The 22,770-nt window shown below is 46.7% G+C and overlaps 1 protein-coding gene across 1 annotated transcript; it reads right to left on the reverse strand.

Annotated features, from left to right (window-relative positions):
• Window positions 1-1,183: 1,183 nt before the first annotated feature.
• On the reverse strand, window positions 1,184-2,605 carry LOC127346005 (cationic peroxidase SPC4). The gene has a single exon (XM_051372540.2). The coding sequence runs from the start codon at window positions 2,522-2,524 to the stop codon at window positions 1,448-1,450; it is 1,077 nt and encodes a 358-aa protein (XP_051228500.2). The 5' UTR covers window positions 2,525-2,605; the 3' UTR covers window positions 1,184-1,447.
• Window positions 2,606-22,770: the final 20,165 nt, after the last annotated feature.

Raw genomic sequence — 22,770 nt, forward strand, 5'->3', positions numbered from 1 at the left:
GACATCAAGACTCGCCAGGTGCTGCGGAGGCTGCAGGTCGACCAGTACGTCTCCTACTTCGCCAAGGGTGTCTACAGGTGCCCCTTCTGCACTAGGAGGCTCGGCGGCACTGACTTCAACTGCCTCCTCACGCATGCCGAGAACATCGGCAACACCAACCCCAAGGTCGGCGCGTCGGTGAACCCCCACTCCTTCCGCGCCAAGCATATGGCGCTCGGCATGCACCTCCGCAGCATCCAGCGGGTGGAGATCTCCGCCGGGCGCATGCCTCCGCTCAAGCCCAAGGCTCCCAAGGGGAGCAACAAGTGGAGGCAGAGGCAGATGGGGTAGGCGGAGTCCTGGACGTGTGCTGCTGCTGCCTCCTCCATTTTGTTGTTAGGATCCCTTTGTTGTTAGCTAGGGATCCCTCGTTGTTATGTTGTTAGTATGATGGTGCTGTGAAGAACCTCGAACCCTACCATGTTTGGCTGCTGAATGCAGCTTATTATCTAGTGAGGGATCCCTATTATCTATCCCTATTCTACTATATGACCTTGTAAATTTATCGTACATTCCCTGTAGATTTGCTTCTAGATTTAACTACATACATATGGACCATATGGAGTACTAGATTGGGCTCCCTACTAGATTTGCTGCCATATTGGGCAAACAACGAGGGCCAAAAGGCACAAATAATAATTGAAGAAAGACAGAAATGCAAGCTTCTCTAGATTTGATACTAATTAGGTGAAAAAAGGCAGAGAGAAGGAGAGAAGGAGGCAGAAAAGTTACTCTTAAAAGGGAAAATACCAATTTGGGTCGAGAGAGACAAAACCCAGCTCCTGCTCACGTGCAACCAAACGCTATCTCGTCCTGTCCCACGCGGTCCCTTTCTACCAGCCCCACGCAACGCGGCCCCACACGTTAGCACGGAACGGTCAACTAAACGGGAATCCTGCCGTCTTAGCTGCTTCTGTGCGTTTCAAACAAGGACTTGGAGAAAACTGAGGAAAAACTAAGGAGCTGGAGAAAACTGAGCACAACTAAGGTCCCGAGGGCACGAAAATAGAAATCCCTTTTTTTTGATATTTGAAAATGTGTGTAAGATGTATTTTAAAATTAAGTGAGCATAGCCGTGAGGGAAAATACCACAAAGACGACAACTTATATGCGGGCACATGCCCTTTGTTAAATAATAGTCGAATAAAGGAACAACAGACATCAGTCATATATTGAAAATAACATCAAATATTCATCTCAATTTTCTAGTCGTCATTCGACACACCAAAAACCATCTCGTGATTATTAAACTGGTCGAGTTGCTCAAGAAACTAAACACACATGCATCAACTGTGGCTCTCAAAGCCCAAACCATTACCACACGGCTCGCTAATAAAGCTACAACTTTGGGAAGAAAGTACGTAGGCTAGAGATGGATCGACTGAACCAACCTATCCACAGCGCATATCTACAACACCAAGCTCTGGGCGGCCTCGGTGACGGTCTCGAGCACGGACCACGGCAGGTCGTCGTTGGTGCGGCCTTTGTTGGGCGCGGAGCAGTCGTTGCGTATCTGTCCCTGGCTGCCGGTGAGCACGTTGATCTGGCCCATCTTGACGACGGAGAAGACGAACTGGTCGAAAAAGGCGGCCTGGTCGACGGCGAACCTGGTGACGGTGGGCTTGGTCCTGGCGTCGGTGTGCAGGTCCTGGTCGGAGGTGAAGAGTCCCTGGCGGTTGAGCAGGTCGACGTAGTACTTGTTGTCGAAGACGTTGGGGGTGCGGATGTCGTTGTTGGTGGTGTTGTCGGTGTTGAGCGCCGGGCAGGTGAGCCTGAGCTGCGACGCGAACCACTTGTTGAGGGTGACGTCGTTCTGCGGGAAGAGGCGCTCCTGGAAGGAGGTGCAGTGCGCGATGCCGAGCGTGTGCGCGCCGGATAGCGCGACGAGGTCGTTGGCGTCGAGGCTGATCTTGGCGAGGAATCTGAGGAGGGTGGTGACGTTGGAGCTCGGTGCCGGGAGGGCGTTGAGGATGGTGGTGAGGTTCGCGGGGGCGAGCCCGTCGCGGCGGCCGAGCGGGACGGGGTAGTGCGGCCCGCCGGCGAGGTGCACGGAGTCGCGCGCGGCCAGGGCGGCGATGTCGGCGCAGGAGACGACGGCGCCGCAGGCCTTGGCGAGGAGAGCGCGGAGGTCGTTGATGGCCTTGAAGGCGGTGGGGCGGAGCGTGACGTTGGGTGGTGCGATCTTCTCGCTGTCGGTGCCGCCGGTCTTGTCGAGGAGCACGGAGCCGTCGCAGCCCTGCACGAAGCAGTCGTGGAAGTGGATGCGGAGGAGCGCGGCGGCGAGGCCGACGTCCTTGCGGATGGCGTCGCGGAGGAAGTTGAAGACGATGGACTCGGCCTGCGGGCAGGTGGCCTTGTAGAAATCGAAGTTCAGGCCCTTGGCCAGCGGCGGTAGTGGAGCACTGATCTTGGTGGCCGCGGCCGTGGCGGACACGGAGATCGCCAGAGCTGCCACGACGAGGAGCAGGACACGGCTAGAAGCCATGGTGATGGATGTAGCTCACTGTCAGTGCTCGCTATGCCAGATGTGGCGAGTTGTGGCCTTGTGGGTGTGGCAAGGATGGAGATGGACGTGGGTTTATATAGGCAGAACCCATGAATCTGACGTGGAGCTTGTGCATGCACCTAGCTAGTATCCCAGAATTTTCATGTCATGAGTCAAGATTTGCAGTGGGTGATTGGTGCAAGTTGCAGCAGAGAGGCATGCGTACACACACATCCGGTCGAAAAAGCAGGGGATTCCTCAACTTGTTGGGGGCATCAACCAAGGCGGCTAAGGATTGAGCTCTAGACAGAACATAACAGTATGGATGGATCCACTGCCTAGCAAAGTTAGTGGAGTCGTTAACCTATAGGCTACTACGACAGCACAACTTTAATAAACCGGTACGCTTTACTTTCGCTTTGACAAGCAAGCATTTTCTTTTGCAGTTTTGCGAGGCAGAGAATGACACGCTCAGTATACTAGCAAACAAACGCCGTTGAACATACTATCATCACATGATAAGGCTAGTACTTCCTCGGATACATTATAAGCGACGAGGGTTTAATTTAAATTTAAGCTAATTTGTACTAAAATCTTGACACTTCTTTATAGACCAGAGGACTTAGAAAACTTCATCGTACAATTAATTTTTCTACACTCACAAAGGTAAAATCCTACACTCACATTGCTAGCTTAGCTAGGTACTAATATCATCTACTAACTCCCTTCCAATATATGAAACTTTCACAAAAAAACTAAATTAACTTTCTAAAAAGGCTCGTTGTAGTATTCTGCATTTCTGCTTCCCACTTGTGTACTGGTCATCTTTCTTGAGCCCCTCTTCCATGACATGATTATTCAACGTTCATCGTCATGATTCTTCGCAGCATCTGGCCGGCCGGGTGGCTTTAGTTAATCCACACACATGCCTAAAAGCGGCTGGCGGCTAAGGAGCAACTGCATGGGTGCTTCCTTTTACTATTGCGTTCTTAATATTTGTACTAGTACTGTTTGTGTTCAGGTCCCGAAAAAAGTACTGTTTGTGTTAGCTACCATCAGTTTCAGGTTCGTGCACTCCACAGATCGATCATTAGGACCGAGTGTCTTGTTTGATTTATTTTTGGGAGTCAATAATTTTTGGTATTATTCAATTTTCTGTGCAACTAGGAGACTCAGATGCAACCCGTGTAAAAAAAGCACAATATGGATAATAATGCCAAACTAACTATCTGAAAGTGTACTGATCGTTAAGACTGATGACGGTGTAGTATCATAAACTAGTATCATGCACTTCATACTACTGTGTAGTAGTAGTAGATTTTCATTTTATTTATTGACCTACATATGCATAATCTAAATAAAAAATATGTTTAAGATTTTTTTTACATTATTTTTTTAGTCATGCTTTCTATGACACGGTATCTAACTAGGATACCACTATGAACTATCTCATCATTAACTGCAGTGACACATCAATATTTTGCATGCATATTATGCATGATACTTCTTATGATACCTCATTGTGGATAGTCTTAACGTAATTCACAAATGACAGAATTAGCAACTGCTTTAGTTTTTGTGTTTCCTCTCGATTCCACTTTTATACCGGTCATTGAATTTTTAATTCCCTTGAATGAGTATGGACATGTGATCTCAAGTCGAGGCCGTGTCCAATATCCATATCTAGGCTACCCGCGGTTATCCTAAAAGCTTAAGCAGGACCAAATGCAGCCAGTGTTATCATGCTTTTCCACCACATGGGTTTCAGAAAAATTAAACTAGCTTAATATTAACCCACGAAGGGAAGTGAAAAGACTGCTAAAATAGTCAAATGAAGGCTCTTCAACCAAAAATGGTCAAACAAAGATTTATTTTCTGTAATTTTCTATACTTCCTCTGTATTAGTGGTACGCACGTAGTTTAAGAAAACACTTTGACTATTATTTTGGTTAATAAAAATATGAATTTTATGTAAAAAATAACTAGAATTTTTTTTTGAATCTGAATCTAATGGTATAGTTTTTGTGTAGACATATAATTCATATTTTGTTAACTATATTAAAGGTCAAAGTTTATCTTAGACTGTGTGTGCGTGCATGTTAAAATGTACCGAAGGGAGTAGTCAATGTTGTCAAAACTTAAAAAATGTAGTAATTAATTTTTGGTGTTAACTGGTGACGAGGGTGCTCATCGGCAATGCCCACCTTTTGGGGCTTAGGGTTGACGGAATCTTGCAGGCTGACATGAGACATCGGATACCAAACAAACGAGGAGAGAGATTTACCCAGGTCGGGGTCCTCGGTGAGGTAAAACCCTTACTTCCTGCTTGTCTGATCTTGATTATCGAAATTATCATGTTACAATGGGGTAGCCGAAAGCTCAGACTATGATCTCGTCGATAGGCTAAGATTTCTAATGACCTAGCTCTAGACTTGCGGTGGTTTTGGCTGCGGTGATTGTGTGTCCCTCGGCAGACCCTCTCCTGGTCCTTATATTGCAGGCCAGGTCCCGAGAGTTCTGTCCGGGTTCGACTAGGTTACAAAGAGTTCTACATCTAAAATTTCCTTGTCTCTTCGTCTTCTTGCCTTGTTCGTCAAGAATCCTTCTTTGGAACCGACATAACGGCCCACCTTGGTTGGTGGATGATCTTCATGGGTCCCTGGTTGGGTCGTAGGAGGTATCGTAATACTGGTTACCCGAAGGGTAATGCCCACATCAGTAGCTCCCGAGTGACTGGCCGAAGTAAAGCTTCGGGTAGGGACTAAAATTATCTTCTGTCAAACGTTCATAATTGCCGGAAGATCTTGATTTCTTTGAAACAGAAAGCTTATTTTTATCGGGTGCGCGTCCAACGCTTCTGATGGGAGTAGCCCCCGAGTCTAGGCACGGATGCTTGCAATCGTGTGTAGACTCATGTTGTACTACTCGAATGTTTTTAGGCTGTTGATGTTTTCTGTGAACTGTCGTGGTCATTCGATATCTTTTGTATATCGGGACTTCAATATATTCGAATAAGGTCATGCTTGTTGATAGTACGTAAAGGATTTTGAGTAACCTGCCCAGTCTTACTCGATAAATCGATGCTAGTTAATTTCCGATGGCAAAACAACGTTACTTTATTCAGAATCAAGTCTCCGGGCATGATCCTGGATCTTTTGAAATCTTCGAATCCATAACTTTTATCGGGTGCACGTCCGGCGCTCCCGATGGGAGTAGCCCCCGAGTCTAGTGACGAATGCTTGCAACCGTGCGTAGTCTCAAGTCAAGCAACTCGATGTTATAATTTCCTTCGGATGCTTCATGATGAGCCGATACTTTTTGTGACATCATCAATGACGTTGCCACTGCGGCGGTTCGATTGAAAGGACGTGACCTGACGGGCTCACCCCACTCCTGCGCGGTCAGTTAGGAAATGACTAGTCTTTGAGCATTGACCGAGGCGCCTCCTCGATTTCCGTGCGTGGTGGAGAAAATGTCCTTTGTTATGATGGACGCAACGACATGTGTTGACATAATCAAAGATCTCTTTTGGTAACTTTTGTCTTATAAAGGAGAAGGAAAAAATTTACTTCCTCCGTTCTCCTCTTTCACAGTCTTTCTTCTTCCTTCTTTCTTCTTCCTCAAAGCTATCGTGCCGCCGCCGCCATTCTTCGATCTTCTTCCGCTTTCCAAACACTCCCGGAGATGGTGAAGAAGAAGAACCACACCGTGCCGCCGGCGCCACATATAGTGGCTTTACTGCCAAGGTTACATCTGGTGCACTAAAGAGGGGCGCATCAGAAGTCTCCGCCGCAGCGCCCGTGCCGGAAGTTTCTACCACAGCGCCTGCGCCCGGTGACTGGCCTGCCTCAACGACGACCAAGCGTGACGAGAAGAAAGCTCGTAGCCTTGGTATGATTTCTGCTGACGAGGGGAACATCATCCTTCCAGGTTTGGCCTCGCGTCCCAAACCTCCTGCCGGTTTTACTGTGATGTTCATATCGTTCTTGTACCGTGGTCTTTGTCTTCCTGCCCATGAGTTTCTCCGGCGTCTTCTTCATGTGTATGAGATCCAATTGTGGCAACTGACTCCCAATTCGATCCTTCATCTCGATATTTTCATCACCCTCTGTGAGGCCTTTCTGGGTATTGAACCTCACTGGGGTTTGTGGAAAAAGATCTTCTTTGTCAAACGTTAGAACTGTAGTGGCGGTTCTTTTGTCACCGGTGGAGTTGGATTCGTTGTCCGCAAGGCAGCGAATTACTTCAATTTTCCAATGAGAGAGTCAGTTCAAGGGTGGAGGCTGAAGTAGTTCTATCTCAAAGACTCGTCAGCATCTAAAACGCGTCTGCCAAAGTTTGTTGACATTCTTGAAACCGTGCCGAAGAAATCTTGGAAGAATATACTGACACCCGAAGAAAAGCCTGTAGTCGATATATTATTTGACAGAATTCTTCGGATCAAAGAGTCTGACGGTCAAACTATGATGGGTACCAAAATAGCGGCCGTTTTCCTAAAACGCCGCATCCAGCCAGTTATGTCTAGGGCCCACCCATTGTGGTTATATTCAGGTCCCATGGACGAAACTAGAGTCAGTGTTGCTGAGTTATCTGAGAAGGAATTGTTGGATGAAGTCGGACGTTTGACTCATTTTAGTCAAGAGGATTCAATTCCGCTTCTAGCTCTTCAAGCACCTTTTGATTCTGACCATCAATCGAATGAAGTAATTCTCTTCTCTTGTTTACAATAACATTCGTATCCGATATATGCCCTTCTCCTTTTGTTAAAATCTTTACTTGCTTTGACAGGTTCTGTTAACTGCCGAATGTTTTCCGAATGTATCGGATGAAAACCTTGAGGAGGGCGATTCCTCTGCCCCTATGGAGTCCCGTGCCGAAGAAAATGAAGCTTTTGAAGATGAAGACAATGATCCTGCAAATCCTGAAGCTCTTTCTGCAGACCATAGATCCTTTGCTGATGACATAAGTGATACAGCGGAGTCAAATCATGACAATGATGCTGATCATGCTGCCTTTGTTGATGCAGCTCCGGAGAAAGCCAGCGCCCAAACTTCGAAGAGACCGTCTGGCGGCTTCGCATACGAGGATGATTTGTTAGATTTGTAAGTTTCTTCTATTGCTCCAGGAATTCCTTTGTATTCGAATACTTATTCTAATTGATTTATATGTTTACAGCGACAAGAGCTTCATAGAGCCTCCTTCGAAGAAGGCAAAGACGAGCCCCAGCAGGCCAACTCCCGTAGCTTCTGAAGCTTCTGCTCGAGCGGCAGCTACGGCTGCTCAACTTTCAACAGCTTCTTCCCTTTCTAAAGGGAAGGAGATTCGTTTGACAGCTGCTACAGCAGTTTCTCCTCCTCCTACTGAAAAGCCCGCAAGTTTTTCATTTTCTTTGATGATGGTTCTGTTTCTAACAGCCCCCGAGTCTATATTCGACTGCTCGTAGTTGAACGCTTTAAAAAGATAATTCACTGTTTAGCAGGTGCTAATTTTGTCTTCTTCTTCTTTTTATAGGACATTCAAACGGTCATCACTACTTTCAAGGGCTTTGCCTCCCAATTCTCTTCGCTTGAAGCCGATAACATTCGAGTTCAAAAGGAGGTTGAATCCACTTCTTCAAAGCTTGATAATGCAGTGAAAATGGCTGCCGCTGCCTGCCAGAAAGAAGGAGCTTGATCGACTGAAGAAAAAGCTAAAGATGAGGAAACACTGAGGGTTGAAGCCGAAGCCCAAAGGAACAAGAAGGAAGGCCTTCTTTACCAATCGACTTTGGCTATGCTTAGTAATCTTCAGCGTCTTAACTTTTGTACTTTCCTTTCTTATTTTCATTGTTTCTCAAATTTTATTACTTATCTTCTGCAGAAGCTGCCAATATTCCTGCTGGTCCCTTTGACAAGCTCCCGGATGATTCTCCCGCCGACGCTCTGTCCATGGGAATCGAGTCCGGGGAACTTATCCAAGCTCTTCTTCAAAATAACAAGGGAGTCATGTCGAGGCTGCATGCCATGATCTTCCCAAAGAACAATCAAGAGAAGACGTTGGAACAGCTGACGGATGCTTTCGCCGTCGACACCAAGGATATTATCGAGGTATTCAAACGTACCTCGCGTACCTACGACACTCTCCTTGCTTTCCATCTTATGACGGGATACGACTTTAAAGCCGATATGGAGCGGATGACGAAGGAGCTGCCGAAGGACCAAGACGGGCAAGTTGTTGACCTGAGCCTTTTCAAAGCATCAGCGGGCAAGTGCGCATTGCAACTTCTTGGATTAGTTTTGGCTAACAAGTCATCTTCTGTCCCAAGTTTATCGACCCAAACCCAGGCTCCTTGACTTTCTTTTTGTCAACTTGTAATCTTCTCCGTTTGATTCAGACAATGCCTTATCAAAAGGCCTTTTCATTGTAATGAACTCCGTACTGGCAATGTTGCCAGTATCTCCTTATTTTAATTGCAATGTTCCTAGTCTTTGAATGTACGCTCCCGATGGGAGTAAGATCAATTGAAATTACGTATATTCCTTGACACACTTAATTGATGTATCTTGCAGGTGGCTCCCGTACCGTCCTTTGCCGAAGGTTCTCCCGTATGAAGACCCGTATTCTCCAGATGGAAAAAATATGCGTGGTATTCATGCCATGGCTGCCATTATAAAGAAGAAAGGCGAGCTAGCCATTGATGCAGAACGATACACACTCAGTGAATTGAAAAAAGCAACAGAAAGTTTGAACTGTAAGTATTTGCCTCTTCCTTAGCTTCTTTGATACCACCAAGAATATCTTTCTGATGTCATCTCTGTCATTGCTTTTGATAGTCATAGCTCTGAATTTGCCGGAAGAAAACAAGCGCGTGCATGAACATGTAAATGCTTTGACCAGTCTAGCATGTTTTGATGAAGTCTTCTTGAGGGACCAATCAAAGGCTGCTACTGCTGCAAAATTTCAAGATCGGGTGTAACAGGTACACCGATTCTTTGAGAAATGTTATACTGGCTTGAAGACGATAAGGAAAACAATGTTTCCCCTGAATGAAACTCCTCCGACTTTGTTGACTTTGATGTCGAAGTTCAGCAACGCCAAGAAGGTCCAGAGTCTAATTCGTGCACAACTTCTCGCAGGAGCCGAAACTGCTTTTGCCCTTGTGCTATCGAAACATCCTTCTGCGAATTTAATGGCGATTGCAAATGCTGATGGTGATATAGGCCGATTTTATCCTGTTGTGAAAGTTCCCGCTTCCATTGTAATTGAGAGGCTGGAAGATAACTCAAAAGTAGATGACGAATTAGAAATTCCAGAAGTGCAATCCTGATGATATTTGTACTCTTTTTGTAATGATTATACTCATGCATCCGATATTTGTTGCAGCCGACTGTTCGGGTGCATTGGGTGCAAGTTTATTCATGTGTATGATATAAATTTAAATCTATTGGAGATGTTACATTTACCACTTTTGGCTAAATATAACTTTTCTCCAATTTTATCTCCAGAGGCTGTTGGCAGGTTTTTGTTATTGAGAGAGCAAATCTTGATGCGCGTTAGTATTTTGACATCTGTATTGTGATGCTTATGTATGAAACTTATCGGAAGAAAATTCTTTGAGTGATCAGTTCACGTTGCAGGTTTGATGATCCTGTAGTAATTGCAAGTTCGCTTCAACCGACGATGTATGTTTTGGCGACAGACCCCGAGCGAATCGAGGGAACTATGCCTGCCGTTGACTCCGTCGCTCTTTAGTACCTCCTTTGTTTGAAGTACCGTCATGGGCCTTTTTTGTAAGTAGTTTTTATCCTTGCCATCCGCAGCACTCACGTATTCTTGAGGCTTTAGTAGAGGATAATTGTGTATTATTTATAAGTTTCGTTTGTTTTACCTTCTATTGCAACGCTCGTATTTTTCTGAGGCTTTAGATGGTAATTTCGGGTATAGTCATTGAAAACGACCCTCGATCTTTTTTATCAAGTTTATGTGTCGAAATCAATATTTGCGGTATTGTGCAAAAAAATCTTGAAGAACTTGTTCGGGTGTCCCGAATTGATTCAGTACTCGCATAAACGAAACTTGAGTCTTTATTAATAATGTAAACTAAGAATGTTGTGGCTAGAAAAGCCTTATTGAAAGAAAATTTCTAAGAAAAATTTAAAGATGCATAATGCCGCTCGTCTTCTTTAAGCAAGAGGAGGGTCCTTGTCTTGGGTCTTGTCTAGGGAGCCGGTGGCTCTGGAGGTGCCGATGATTTTCTCAGGAGTACTTGCGACAAGTGCGAGAGTGTTAATGTCTTCGGCTGAGGCTTATTATCAACTGCCGAAGGCGCAACTACTGAAACTCCTAATGCGGGGTCATCTGGTTTCTTTTTCGACTTCTTGACACTGTCATCCTCATTGAGTTTGAAATCTTTATCTCGAGAGATCAATTGTTTAGAGGGGAAGTCGATAGCTTCCTACTTTACTCCAAACTTACCACCGATCTTTTGAAACTCGCGATCACAATTATCCGAGCGAGAGAAACTTCCATGAACTGTGATATTGGTCCCATTGTTGCCTGGCATTTTGAGCTTGAGATACGCATAATGTGGCACAACCATGAACTTGGCATAAGCTGGTCTCCCGAGTATAGCATGGTACTGTGATTTCCAATTCACTACCTCAAATTCGATCTTTTCTTTCCTGAAATTGTCAGGTTTCCCGAAGACGACATTCAAGGAAATCTTGCCAAGAGAATACGCTGGCAAAGTAAGAACGATGCCATGAAAAATGTATCAGATTCTTCTAGCATTTTGATTGTAATGCCCATGTTTCTGACTGTGCTGGCGAATATCAAATTTAATCCGCTTCCGCCATCCATGAACACTTTTCTCATACTGAATCCTCCTATTTGTGCTTCAACTATCAAGGCAGCATGACCTGGCTTTGGGATGGTCATCAGATGGTCCACCCTGCTAAATAGGATGCTTTGCGACGACCAGTCGACATACTCTGGAATATTTGCCATGGTACTTTCAGCGAGGTTGATTTCTTGTGTGAGTTTCTTCATCTCTCTTCTCGAAACACCAGATTTGTGAATCATGCTCATCTGTCCCTGCGGTGGAGGGGGGAGGACTCGTTAGGGTTATGAGTTTGCACTTGCTGAACTTGGTGCTGAGGTGGTGGTGGTGGTGGCGGAAGGTTCGACTGCTGCTACTGCCCCTGCCTGTTTCGTAGAACTTCTGCATCTCAATAAACTGTCGACATTCTCTGAGCAGATGACTCGACTTCTTAGTGTCATCCTTGGGGTCGATGTATGCATGTATATAACATGAATCATTTAGCTGCTCAGCAAAAGGCAATTCCGGAACCCTTGAAGGTCGTCCTTTGAAATTTTCGCGATTCTCTAAATTGTTACGATTGTTGTCTTGACGATCATCACGTCTATCATCATACCGATCATTGATGGCGTGTAACTCACACGTTCGTTGGGAACCCCAAGAGGAAGGTATGATGCGCACAGCAGCAAGTTTTCCCTCAGAAAGAAACCAAGGTTTATCGAACCAGGAGGAGCCAAGAAGCACGTTGAAGGTTGATGGCGGCGGGATGTAGTGCGGCGCAACACCAGAGATTCCGGCGCCAACGTGGAACCTGCACAACACAAACCAAGTACTTTGCCCCAACGAAACAGTGAGGTTGTCAATCTCACCGGCTTGCTGTAACAAAGGATTAACCGTATTGTGTGGAAGATGATTGTTTGCGGAAAACAGTAAAACAAGTATTGCAGTAGATTGTATTTCAGTAAAGAGAATTGGACCGGGGTCCACAGTTCACTAGAGGTGTCTCTCCCATAAGATAAAAGCATGTTGGGTAAACAAATTACAGTCGGGCAATTGACAAATAGAGAGAGCATAACAATGCACATACATGTCATGACTCATGATAAGTATAGTGAGATTTAATTGGGCATTACGACAAAGTACATAGACCGCTATCCAGCATGCATCTATGCCTAAAAAGTCCACCTTCAGGTTATCATCCGAACCCCCTCCAGTATTAAGTTACTAACAACAGACAATTGCATTAAGTATTGCGCGTAATGTAATCAATAACTACATCCTTAGACATAGCATCAATGTTTTATCCCTAGTGGCAACAGCACATCCATAATCTTAGAACTTTCTCACACATCGTCCTGCATTCACGGAGATATGAACCCACTATCGAGCATAAATACTCCCTCTTGGAGTTACTAGCATCAACTTGGCCAGAGCCTCTACTAATAACGGAGAGCATGCAAGATCATAAACAACACATACGTAATAACTTGATAATTAACATAACATAGTATTCTCTATCCATCGGATCCCGACAAACACAACATATAGTATTACAGATAGATGATCTTGATCATGTTAGGCAGCTCACAAGATTCAACAATGAAGCACAATGAGGAGAAGACAACCATCTAGCTACTGCTATGGACCCATAGTCCAGGGGTGAACTACTCACTCATCACTCCGGAGGCGACCATGGCGGCGTAGAGTCCTCCGGGAGATGAATCCCCTCTCCGGCAGGGTGCCGGAGGAGATCTCCAGAATCCCCCGAGATGGGATTGGCGGCGGCGGTGTCTCAGTAAGGTTTTCCGTATCGTGGCTCTGGGTACTGGGGGTTTCGGGACGGAGGCTTTAAGTAGGCGGAAGGGCAGGACAAGAGGCGGCACGAGGGGCCCACACTACAGGCCGGCGCGGCCAGGGCTTGGGCCGCGCCGCCCTGTAGTCTGGCCACCTCGTGGCCCCACTTCGTCTCCTCTTCGGTCTTCTGGAAGCTTCGTGGCAAAATAGGACCCTGGGCGTTGATTTCGTCCAATTCCGAGAATATTTCTTTACTAGGATTTCTGAAACCAAAAACAGCAGAAAACAGCAACTGGCACTTCAGCATCTTGTTAATAGGTTAGTTCCAGAAAATGCACGAATATGACATAAAGTGTGCATAAAACATGTAGATATCATCAATAATGTGGCATGGAACACAAGAAATTATCGATACGTTGGAGACGTATCACCATCCCCAAGCTTAGTTCTGCTCATCCCGAGCAGGTAAAACGATAACAAAGATAATTTCTGGAGTGACATGCCATCATAACCTTGATCATACTATTTGTAAACATATGTAATGAATGCAGCGATCAAAACAATGGAAATGACTTGAGCAAACAAGTGAATCATAAAGCAAAGACTTTTCATGAATAGTACTTCAAGACAAGCATCAATAAGTCTTGCATAAGAGTTAACTCATAAAGCAATAAATCAAAGTAAAGGTATTGAAGCAACACAAAGGAAGATTAAGTTTCAGCGGTTGCTTTCAACTTATAACATGTATATCTCATGGATAATCGTCAACATAGAGAAATATAATAAGTGCAATATGCAAGTATGTAGGAATCAATGCACAGTTCACACAAGTGTTTGCTTCTTGAGGTGGAGAGAAATAGGTGAACTGACTCAACATAAAAGTAAAGAGAATGGTCCTTCAAAGAGGAAAGCATCGATTGCTATATTTGTGCTAGAGCTTTGATTTTGAAAACATGAAACAATTTTGTCAACGGTAGTAATAAAGCATATGAATTATGTAAATTATATCTTACAAGTTGCAAGCCTCATGCATAGTATACTAATAGTGCCCGCACCTTGTCCTAATTAGCTTGGACTACCGGATCATCGCAATACACATGTTTTAACCAAGTGTCACAATGGTGTACCTCCATGCCGCCTGTACAAAGGTCTAAGGAGAAAGCTCGCATTTTGGATTTCTCGCTTTTGATTATTCTCAACTTAGACATCCATACCGGGACAACATGGATAACAGATAATGGACTCCTCTTTAATGCATAAGCATGTGGCAACAATTATTATTCTCATATGAGATTGAGGATATATGTCCAAAACTGAAACTTCCACCATGAATCATGGCTTTAGTTAGCGGCCCAATGTTCTTCTCTAACAATATGTATGCTCCAACCATTAAGGTGGTAGATCTCTCTTACTTCAGACAAGACGGACATGCATAGCAACTCACATGATATTCAACAAAGAATAGTTGATGGCGTCCCCAGAAACATGGTTATCGCACAACAAGCAACTTAATAAGAGATAAAGTGCATAAGTACATATTCAATACCACAATAGTTTTTAAGCTATTTGTCCCATGAGCTATATATTGCAATGGCGAATGATGGAATTTTAAAGGTAGCACTCAAGCAATTTACTTTGGAATGGCGGAGAAATACCATGTAGTAGGTAGGTATGGTGGACACAAATGGCATAGTGGTTGGCTCAAGGATTTTGGATGCATGAGAAGTATTCCCTCTCGATACAAGGTTTGGGCTAGCAAGGTTATTTGAAACAAACACAAGGATGAACCGGTGCAGCAAAACTCACACAAAAGACATATTGAAAATATTATAAGACTCTACACCGTCTTCCTTGTTGTTCAAAACTCAATACTAGAAATTATCTAGACTTTAGAGAAACCAAATATGCAAACCAAATTAGCAAGCTCTAGGTGTTTCTTCATTAATGGGTGCAAAGTATATGATGCAAGAGCTTAAACATGAGCACAACAATTGCCAAGTATCACATTATCCAAGACATTTTAGCAATTTACTACATGTATCATTTTCCAATTCCAACCATATAACAATTTAACGAAGAAGAAACTTCGCCATGAATACTATGAGTAGAGCCTAAGGACATACTTGTCCATATGCTACAGCGGAGCGTGTCTCTCTCCCATATAGTGAATGCTTGTTATCACCGGATTTTGGCCAAATCAGGAGGTGGGCCGTAAGGGAGATGGGCTTGGAAGATTATATGTGGAAGATCTCTGAAGCGGCCTTGCACGAAGAGTTTGGGCTAGATTGCCCGTGTATCTGTATTATAGTAGATTGCATCTTAGATTAAAAGTTAGAGTTTGTCTCGTACACGGTGGGGATTATTCCCACGTTAGAAAGTCCCTGGACTATAAATATGTATCTAGGGTTTATGAAATAAACAACAACCAACGTTCAACCACAAATCAATCCTGGCGCATCGCCAACTCCTTCGTCTTGAGGGTTTCTACCGGTAAGCATCATGCTGCCTAGATCGCATCTAGCGATCTAGGCAGCACAAGCTTATGTTGTTCAAACGTTGCTCGTACTGAAGCCTTTTTGATGGCGAGCAACGTAGTTATCTTAGATATGTTAGGGTTAGCATTGTTCTTCGTATCATATGCTATCGTAGTGCAACCCTTGCATATCTAGCCGCCCTCACACCTATCTTAGGTGTGGGGGCGGCACCCCGCTTGATCTTTATTTAGTAGATCCGATCCGTTACGGTTGCTCCTTGTTCCTCAAGGATTAGTTTAATATGCAATAGTTAGGCCTTACAAAGGGTTGGAGGATCCAGCGGCACGTAGGGTGTCGTTCGCTAGTCCTAGACAGGATGTTCCGGGGATCAACCTCGTGTTGGTTTTTAGGCCTTGTCTAGGATCGGCTTACGATCACCGTGCGTGGCCGCGAGACCCAATCGTGAGTAGGATGATCCGATTATGCGGTGAAAACCCTAAATCGTCGTAGGTCGTTTTAGCTTTATCTTGATCAAGCAGGACCACCATATATTCGTGCACCTCGTACGAATCATGGGTGGATCGGCTCCTTGAGCCGATTCACATGATAACCTGAGAGCCGATCGAGGCTCGTATTTAATGTTTACGTGTATGCCATGCAGGAAACTAAGCGAGGCATCTCCATCACCTTCCTGACCAGGTATAGGTCAGGTGGCACACCCTTGCATCAGCATCGGACGTGTGTACCAGAGGCTTTGCGGGCCGTCGCTCGGAGGGACCAGGGCCAGCCGCAGCCCTAAGTTGTTCCCGGCTCTACTGTGTTGCCCGTCGCTACCCGCCGGTGGGTTTTGACCGCAACACATTCTGGCACGCCCGGTGGGACAAGCTTCTTCATCCACCACATCGCCATCTACATCTGAGATGGCGGAAGGCACTCCAGTCACGTACGAGGATCTGACCGACGAGCTCAAGAAGAAGTATGACGAGGTCAAAGCAATCCTCGAAGCCGACCTCATCGGCTCTTTCCACAGAACCCGTTCACATGGCATCAGGTGGAAGGGGTTCTCGCCTAATGGTGCACTCGATGGGATAGACCTCTCTGCCCCGTCAGAAGAACGCACCAGGTCCCTGCGGCAGGAGATCAACTACATGGTGGCTCACTCGCTACATCGCCACTCCGAGAACCTGGTGGACACTTTGGAGCGTGTCGCTCTTCGGGTGATCCAGGAGATCATGAGGCACCAGTACTCGCCGTCAGGACCAGCTCTCGGGACACGTCAAGGAGAGTTGCCACTCCAGTCCCGTCCACCGCTGCCATTTGCGTGGACAGCACCAGAAGTGCCGAATTTACCGGCATTCGTCGTCTACAAGATCGGTGGTGACCCTAGTGACTGCCAGTTCTTGCATGAGGCGCCTAAGGAGATCCCTCACGGGTACATGTGCACATACGTGCTGCATCGCGGTAACTGGGCGCTCACAAACCAGGCCGCAACATCAGGGACTTCTGGGAAAGCAGGAGGAACGTCAGCAACAGATCTTGAGAAGCAGACGTGGCTAGCTAAATATGCCACCCCGACGAACCTCCAGAGCTCAGCTCCTACAGTTGGCTCAGAGCTGGAAAAGCAAGCATGGCTGGCTAAGTACGCCACCCCGGCGAATCTTCAGAGTTCAACTCCTGCAGCCAGCACAGCGGATCAGATCAGTACCATACTGAGAGACCAGTTCGGCATGGTGCCGAAAAGGAGGGCAATCGGCTATTCCAAGCCGTACCCCGACGAGTACGAGTTGATCCCGCTGCCACCTAAATATCGGCTCTCTGATTTCTCCAAATTCAGTGGATCAGATGGTTCCAGCTCCATCGAGCATGTGAGCCGATATTTGGCACAACTAGGAACGGCCTCAGTGTCGGATCCACTACGCGTGAGGTTCTTCTCACAGTCCCTCACGGGATCGGCTTTCGGGTGGTACACCTCTTTGCCACCAGACTCGATCCGGACTTGGAAGCAGTTGGAAGAACAGTTCCATACGCAGTACCACTCAGAGGCTTCCGAGTCTGGCCTTGCCGATCTAGCACAAATACGTCAGAAGCGTGGAGAAACTGTGACAGAATACATCCAGCGCTTCAGGAATCTTAGGAACCGATGTTATTCGGTTCGTGTGACTGAAAAGGAAGCAGTCGAGCTGGCATTAGCGGGCCTTGCAGTACCGCTCAAGGACATGGCCTCCACAGCAGACTACCCCTCACTGGCGCACATGGTTCAGAAACTGTCGGCATATGAACAGCGCCACCCGGACTTGTACCAGGACAAATTCAGGCGTGCAGTAGTCCTGGTCGAGGCAGAGGAAGATGAAGGCTCTGTGGGAGATCAAGAAGTAGCAATGGCTGAATGGACTCGGGGGGCAACCCCCGTGTCCTGCAAATGGGTTAAGCCACCAGGTCCGCCCAAGGGTTTTGATTTTGACGTGACCAAAACTGAGCAAATCTTCGACCTCCTACTCAAGGAGAAGCAGTTGAAGATACCCGAAGGTCTCAAATTCCCCACGGTACAGGAGCTGAACGGAAAGCCATACTGCAAATGGCATAACTCGCTCTCCCATGCCACCAACGACTGCAGGGTGTGGCGTCAGCAGATCCAAATGGCGATAGAACAAGGACGTCTGATTTTCAACCAGTACGCCATGAAGGTCGACACTCACCCCTTCCCCGCCGTTAACATGGTGGAATGCACTTACCCTGAAGGTTGCCAGTCAGGATCCTCGTTCAGCATCAACATGGTAGGACCTGGACACCACGCTGGCAAGGACGGAGACGAGGGCAGCTGCTCTCGTAGCAAGGACACAGAGGAGGCCGCTCCACGCGATCGGCTCCGTCATGATGGCAAGCGCTACGTCACAGAGGAAGAAGTGAGGAATGTAAGATATCAGCGACCTCTCTCTGATCACCTCCTTAACAAGTACGTGAGTCAGTATGACCAACGCCGACGATCCAGCGATGATGATGATGAAAGAGAGCGTCTGGCTAGAGAAGCCAGAAGACATCATCGGCATGATCGCGATGAGGAGGAGTACGAGCGCCGTGCCAAGGAAAAGGCAAGGGAGCGAGACGACAAGGATAGGCACTGGGACTGCCCCTTCTTCAGACACTGCTGGGATTCAGGAATGAGCCGATTGCCCACAATCGGCAATTGCCCAGAATGCAACCAGAAGAAGAAGGAGGCAGCCAACGTGTCCGTGTTCAAACGTCTAGGGCCTCTCCCAACACAAAGCAAACGCGCTGAGTCCCCTCGTTTGGAAGATCTCGAGGATTCAGAAGACGAGGGAGAAGAAGAAGAAGACAGGTACCACCGTCCAAGGTGGTGCCCTGATGGACTCAGCCGTTCCCAAAAGCGCAGGGTTCAGCGACTGCGTGGCTTGGAGGAAGCCGAAAGGCTATACCTGCACACGCTAAGGAAAGCGCGGCCTGCTCTGGCCGCAAAGGTCCAGCGAACCTTGGATGAAGAGGGTCGACCACGGAAAATGGAGTGGCGCCCCAAGCAAAGGAAAGCCGATGATGACACATCGGCTGGCACAAACATGGTGCTCATCCTTCCGATGGAGTTTAATGCTCCAGGATTAAACGATGCACTCAAGGTGGACGACAGCAAGCGCATCGACATGACAAAGGATGAGGTTGGGCTGGTCTTATCCACCGGCCTGACCGTGTAACTGGAACAAACCAATGAGCAAACATGGCGAGGCTGATCTTTGTGATCGACCCCAAAAAATCTATGAAGGAAAGTTACAAGACCTTCATTGAGCGTTTCGATCAATATGGAGGCCGATTTTCAGCAATCGGCCAAAATTATCTTCACCACAGGTTCTGCTTACGTTCAACATTGATCTTTTGGGCAGCGGTCACATCGGCGGATGAGAGTCAACACGAACCCTAGCGGAGCCGACGTGTAAATACAGTGCCTTGGCTAACCACAAAGCCGATATCTGCAGTCACCTGGCAGATTCGGCTCGGGGGGCATCTAATCAGATGAACATGTGCAGATAAACATGTGTGCGGTGAAACATTGGGGGCCGATAGAAAAATCGGCCCCGTAAAAAAAAAATCTCTAGCCGATGCAAGGACATTGACTTTAGAATGAAAGGAGGTACAGCTGATATAAGCAGAAGCCCGATGGAGCAGTTGTTGAGTTACAGGGAGAGGCTCTACTGGATGAATTCCTTCTCAAGACTTCCAACTCCTTCTGCAAAGTTTCCAAGTTCAGCAGTACCATTGCAAGCATACAGATCAGGTTAAGGGTGAGTCCAACAAAGGGAGCATACCTATCCTAGGAACATGAGCACAGCCGATGACGAGTCAAGCGGCTATGGCGTTTTGCCTGGCATGGACCAAGGGGGCGGCTTGATCAATGTCACTTTCAGAGGTTGTTACGCCCAGAGTTTAGGAGGGCATTAGAGATTCAAAAACATCCTCACCGGAAGTTGCATTAGTCTGCCAAAGATGAAGAACCGATCTGATCAGCAAGGCGCAAAGGAGGACTTGGGAAGCCGTTATATTTGAGGCTTCTTAGTTCAAGGAACAGATTTGCTGATCTTTCCAAAGCTTTTCAGTACAACGGCTCTTCCGGAAATCAAGAGGCTCGGGGGGCAGTTCGCCCTGAAATATCTTTGCTCTGGAGAGCCGATTTTGTTGGAATCAGCTGGCTCTACATCGCAACTGTTCTGAAGAATGATGCTTTTGTTACAGAGTTATCAGTTTCAGCATCCAAGCTGATTCAGCAACAGTTCCGGGGCTCTCTCAAAAACGCCCGCTCAAGCTCAAATCACCGGTCTGCTGCAGTCGGCTGCACCCAGTGCTATCGTCATCGACAGAGCTGGCTAACTTGGGAGGATGACTGAATTGGCCTGTCTCGCAGATTATCGTGAGAGACCAAGGCGTGGCCCCATCTGGTCATCGAGCATCGTTTAGGCTGACAATCGTCAAAGTCAGATGAGAAAAAATCGGCTAAATCAGCATAAAGAACATCGGCAAAATCAAAGGAGATTTTTCATTGATAATAAGATTTCTTACAAAGAGAAGCCGATTGTTCAGCAAAAGGGACAGATTGCTACTGCTAATCCTATACTAGTAGGTCCCTATTCTAAGGGCTGTTGCCGTCTTCGCCGTCGCTGGGGTAGCTGCCCTCATTGCTGCTGTCGACGAATCCCTCGGTGCTGCTACTGTGACCTTCAGCGGAGGCTTCTTCCTCGTCATCATCATCGTCCTCGTCTGACCAAGCCCAGCCACGGATGCGCTTTGGCGGCGGTTCGTCGGAGGAGGTGTCATCCTCCTGTTCCGTCTTCATGTCGGAGGAGATGTCTTCGAGTTCGTCATCCTCTTCTTCTTTGGTGACGGAGGTGAATTTACCCCGGAAGGGAGGGTCGTCGTCGTCGCTCTCCGCCTCCAGTGCTCCGTCAACCAGGTACCGGAGGTCATCTTCCCCGTCGGTTAGGGGCATGGCCCCATCTGACCAGACGAGGTCCTCGCCCTTTGGCACGAAATCGAAGTCCCACTCCCGCTTGTCCCAATGCTTGGGAGCACGACGGTTGTACGCCTCCATCTGGTCGTGCTCTGGAATTGACTCGCTTGAGGAAGAGGATTGGAGGGAAACGGAAGAGGAGGAAGAAGACGACATGGCTATGAAAGGAGAGGGTTTTTTGGTGCCGATAGCTAGAACAGAGGAAGGGGATGAAGAAGGCTAATCAATCGGCACGGTTAAATAAAGAGGAGCCTGGCGGAGATTTAATGCCATTGCAGTTTCCGAGGAGGTGATGCTAAAAGCTATCGAATTTTGCAAGAGAAGATGAGAAGACAGGGCATCATGATGAAGGATACTGCAACGGTTCTGTTCTGCCACGACATGACCCCTCGAAGGAGAAACAGAGTGGTTTTGAAATTATCATTACCAAAACCAGGGGGGCATGTGTTATCACCGGATTTTGGCCAAATCAGGAGGTGGGCCGTAAGGGAGATGGGCTTGGAAGATTATATGTGGAAGATCTCTGAAGCGGCCTTGCACGAAGAGTTTGGGCTAGATTGCCCGTGTATCTGTATTATAGTAGATTGCATCTTAGATTAAAAGTTAGAGTTTGTCTTGTACACGGTGGGGATTATTCCCACGTTAGAAAGTCCCCTGGACTATAAATATGTATCTAGGGTTTATGAAATAAACAACAACCAACGTTCAACCACAAATCAATCCTGGCGCATCGCCAACTCCTTCGTCTTGAGGGTTTCTACCGGTAAGCATCATGCTGCCTAGATCGCATCTAGCGATCTAGGCAGCACAAGCTTATGTTGTTCAAACGTTGCTCGTACTGAAGCCTTTTTGATGGCGAGCAACGTAGTTATCTTAGATATGTTAGGGTTAGCATTGTTCTTCGTATCATATGCTATCGTAGTGCAACCCTTGCATATCTAGCCGCCCTCACACCTATCTTAGGTGTGGGGGCGGCACCCCACTTGATCTTTATTTAGTAGATCCGATCCGTTACGGTTGCTCCTTGTTCCTCAAGGATTAGTTTAATATCTGCAATAGTTAGGCCTTACAAAGGGTTGGAGGATCCAGCGGCACGTAGGGTGTCGTTCGCTAGTCCTAGACAGGATGTTCCGGGGATCAACCTCGTGTTGGTTTTTAGGCCTTGTCTAGGATCGGCTTACGATCACCGTGCGTGGCCGCGAGGCCCAATCGTGAGTAGGATGATCCGATTATGCGGTGAAAACCCTAAATCGTCGTAGGTCGTTTTAGCTTTATCTTGATCAAGCAGGACCACCATATATTCGTGCACCTCGTTGTTATCACCGGATTTTGGCCAAATCAGGAGGTGGGCCGTAAGGGAGATGGGCTTGGAAGATTACACGTGGAAGATCTCTGAAGCGGCCTTGTACGAAGAGTTTGGGCTAGATTGCCCGTGTATCTTTAATTATAGTAGATTACATCTTAGATTAGAAGATAGAGTTTTACCCGTGCACGGTTAGGTGCACGCCTGAATTAGAAAGTCCCCTGGACTATAAATATGTATCTAGGGTTTATGGAATAAACAACAACACACGTTCAACCAAACAAATCAATCTCGGCGCATCGCCAACTCCTTCGTCTCGAGGGTTTCTACCGGTAAGCGACATGCTGCCTAGATCGCATCTTGCGATCT

This window comes from Lolium perenne, chromosome 3 (assembly GCF_019359855.2).
Source record: "Lolium perenne isolate Kyuss_39 chromosome 3, Kyuss_2.0, whole genome shotgun sequence".
NCBI classification, from domain to species: domain Eukaryota; kingdom Viridiplantae; phylum Streptophyta; class Magnoliopsida; order Poales; family Poaceae; genus Lolium; species Lolium perenne.

What these genes read in the sequence shown, in the direction of transcription:
- LOC127346005 (XM_051372540.2), bottom strand. Translation starts at nt 2,524, where the DNA reads ATGGCTTCTAGCCGTGTCCTGCTCCTCGTCGTGGCAGCTCTGGCGATC.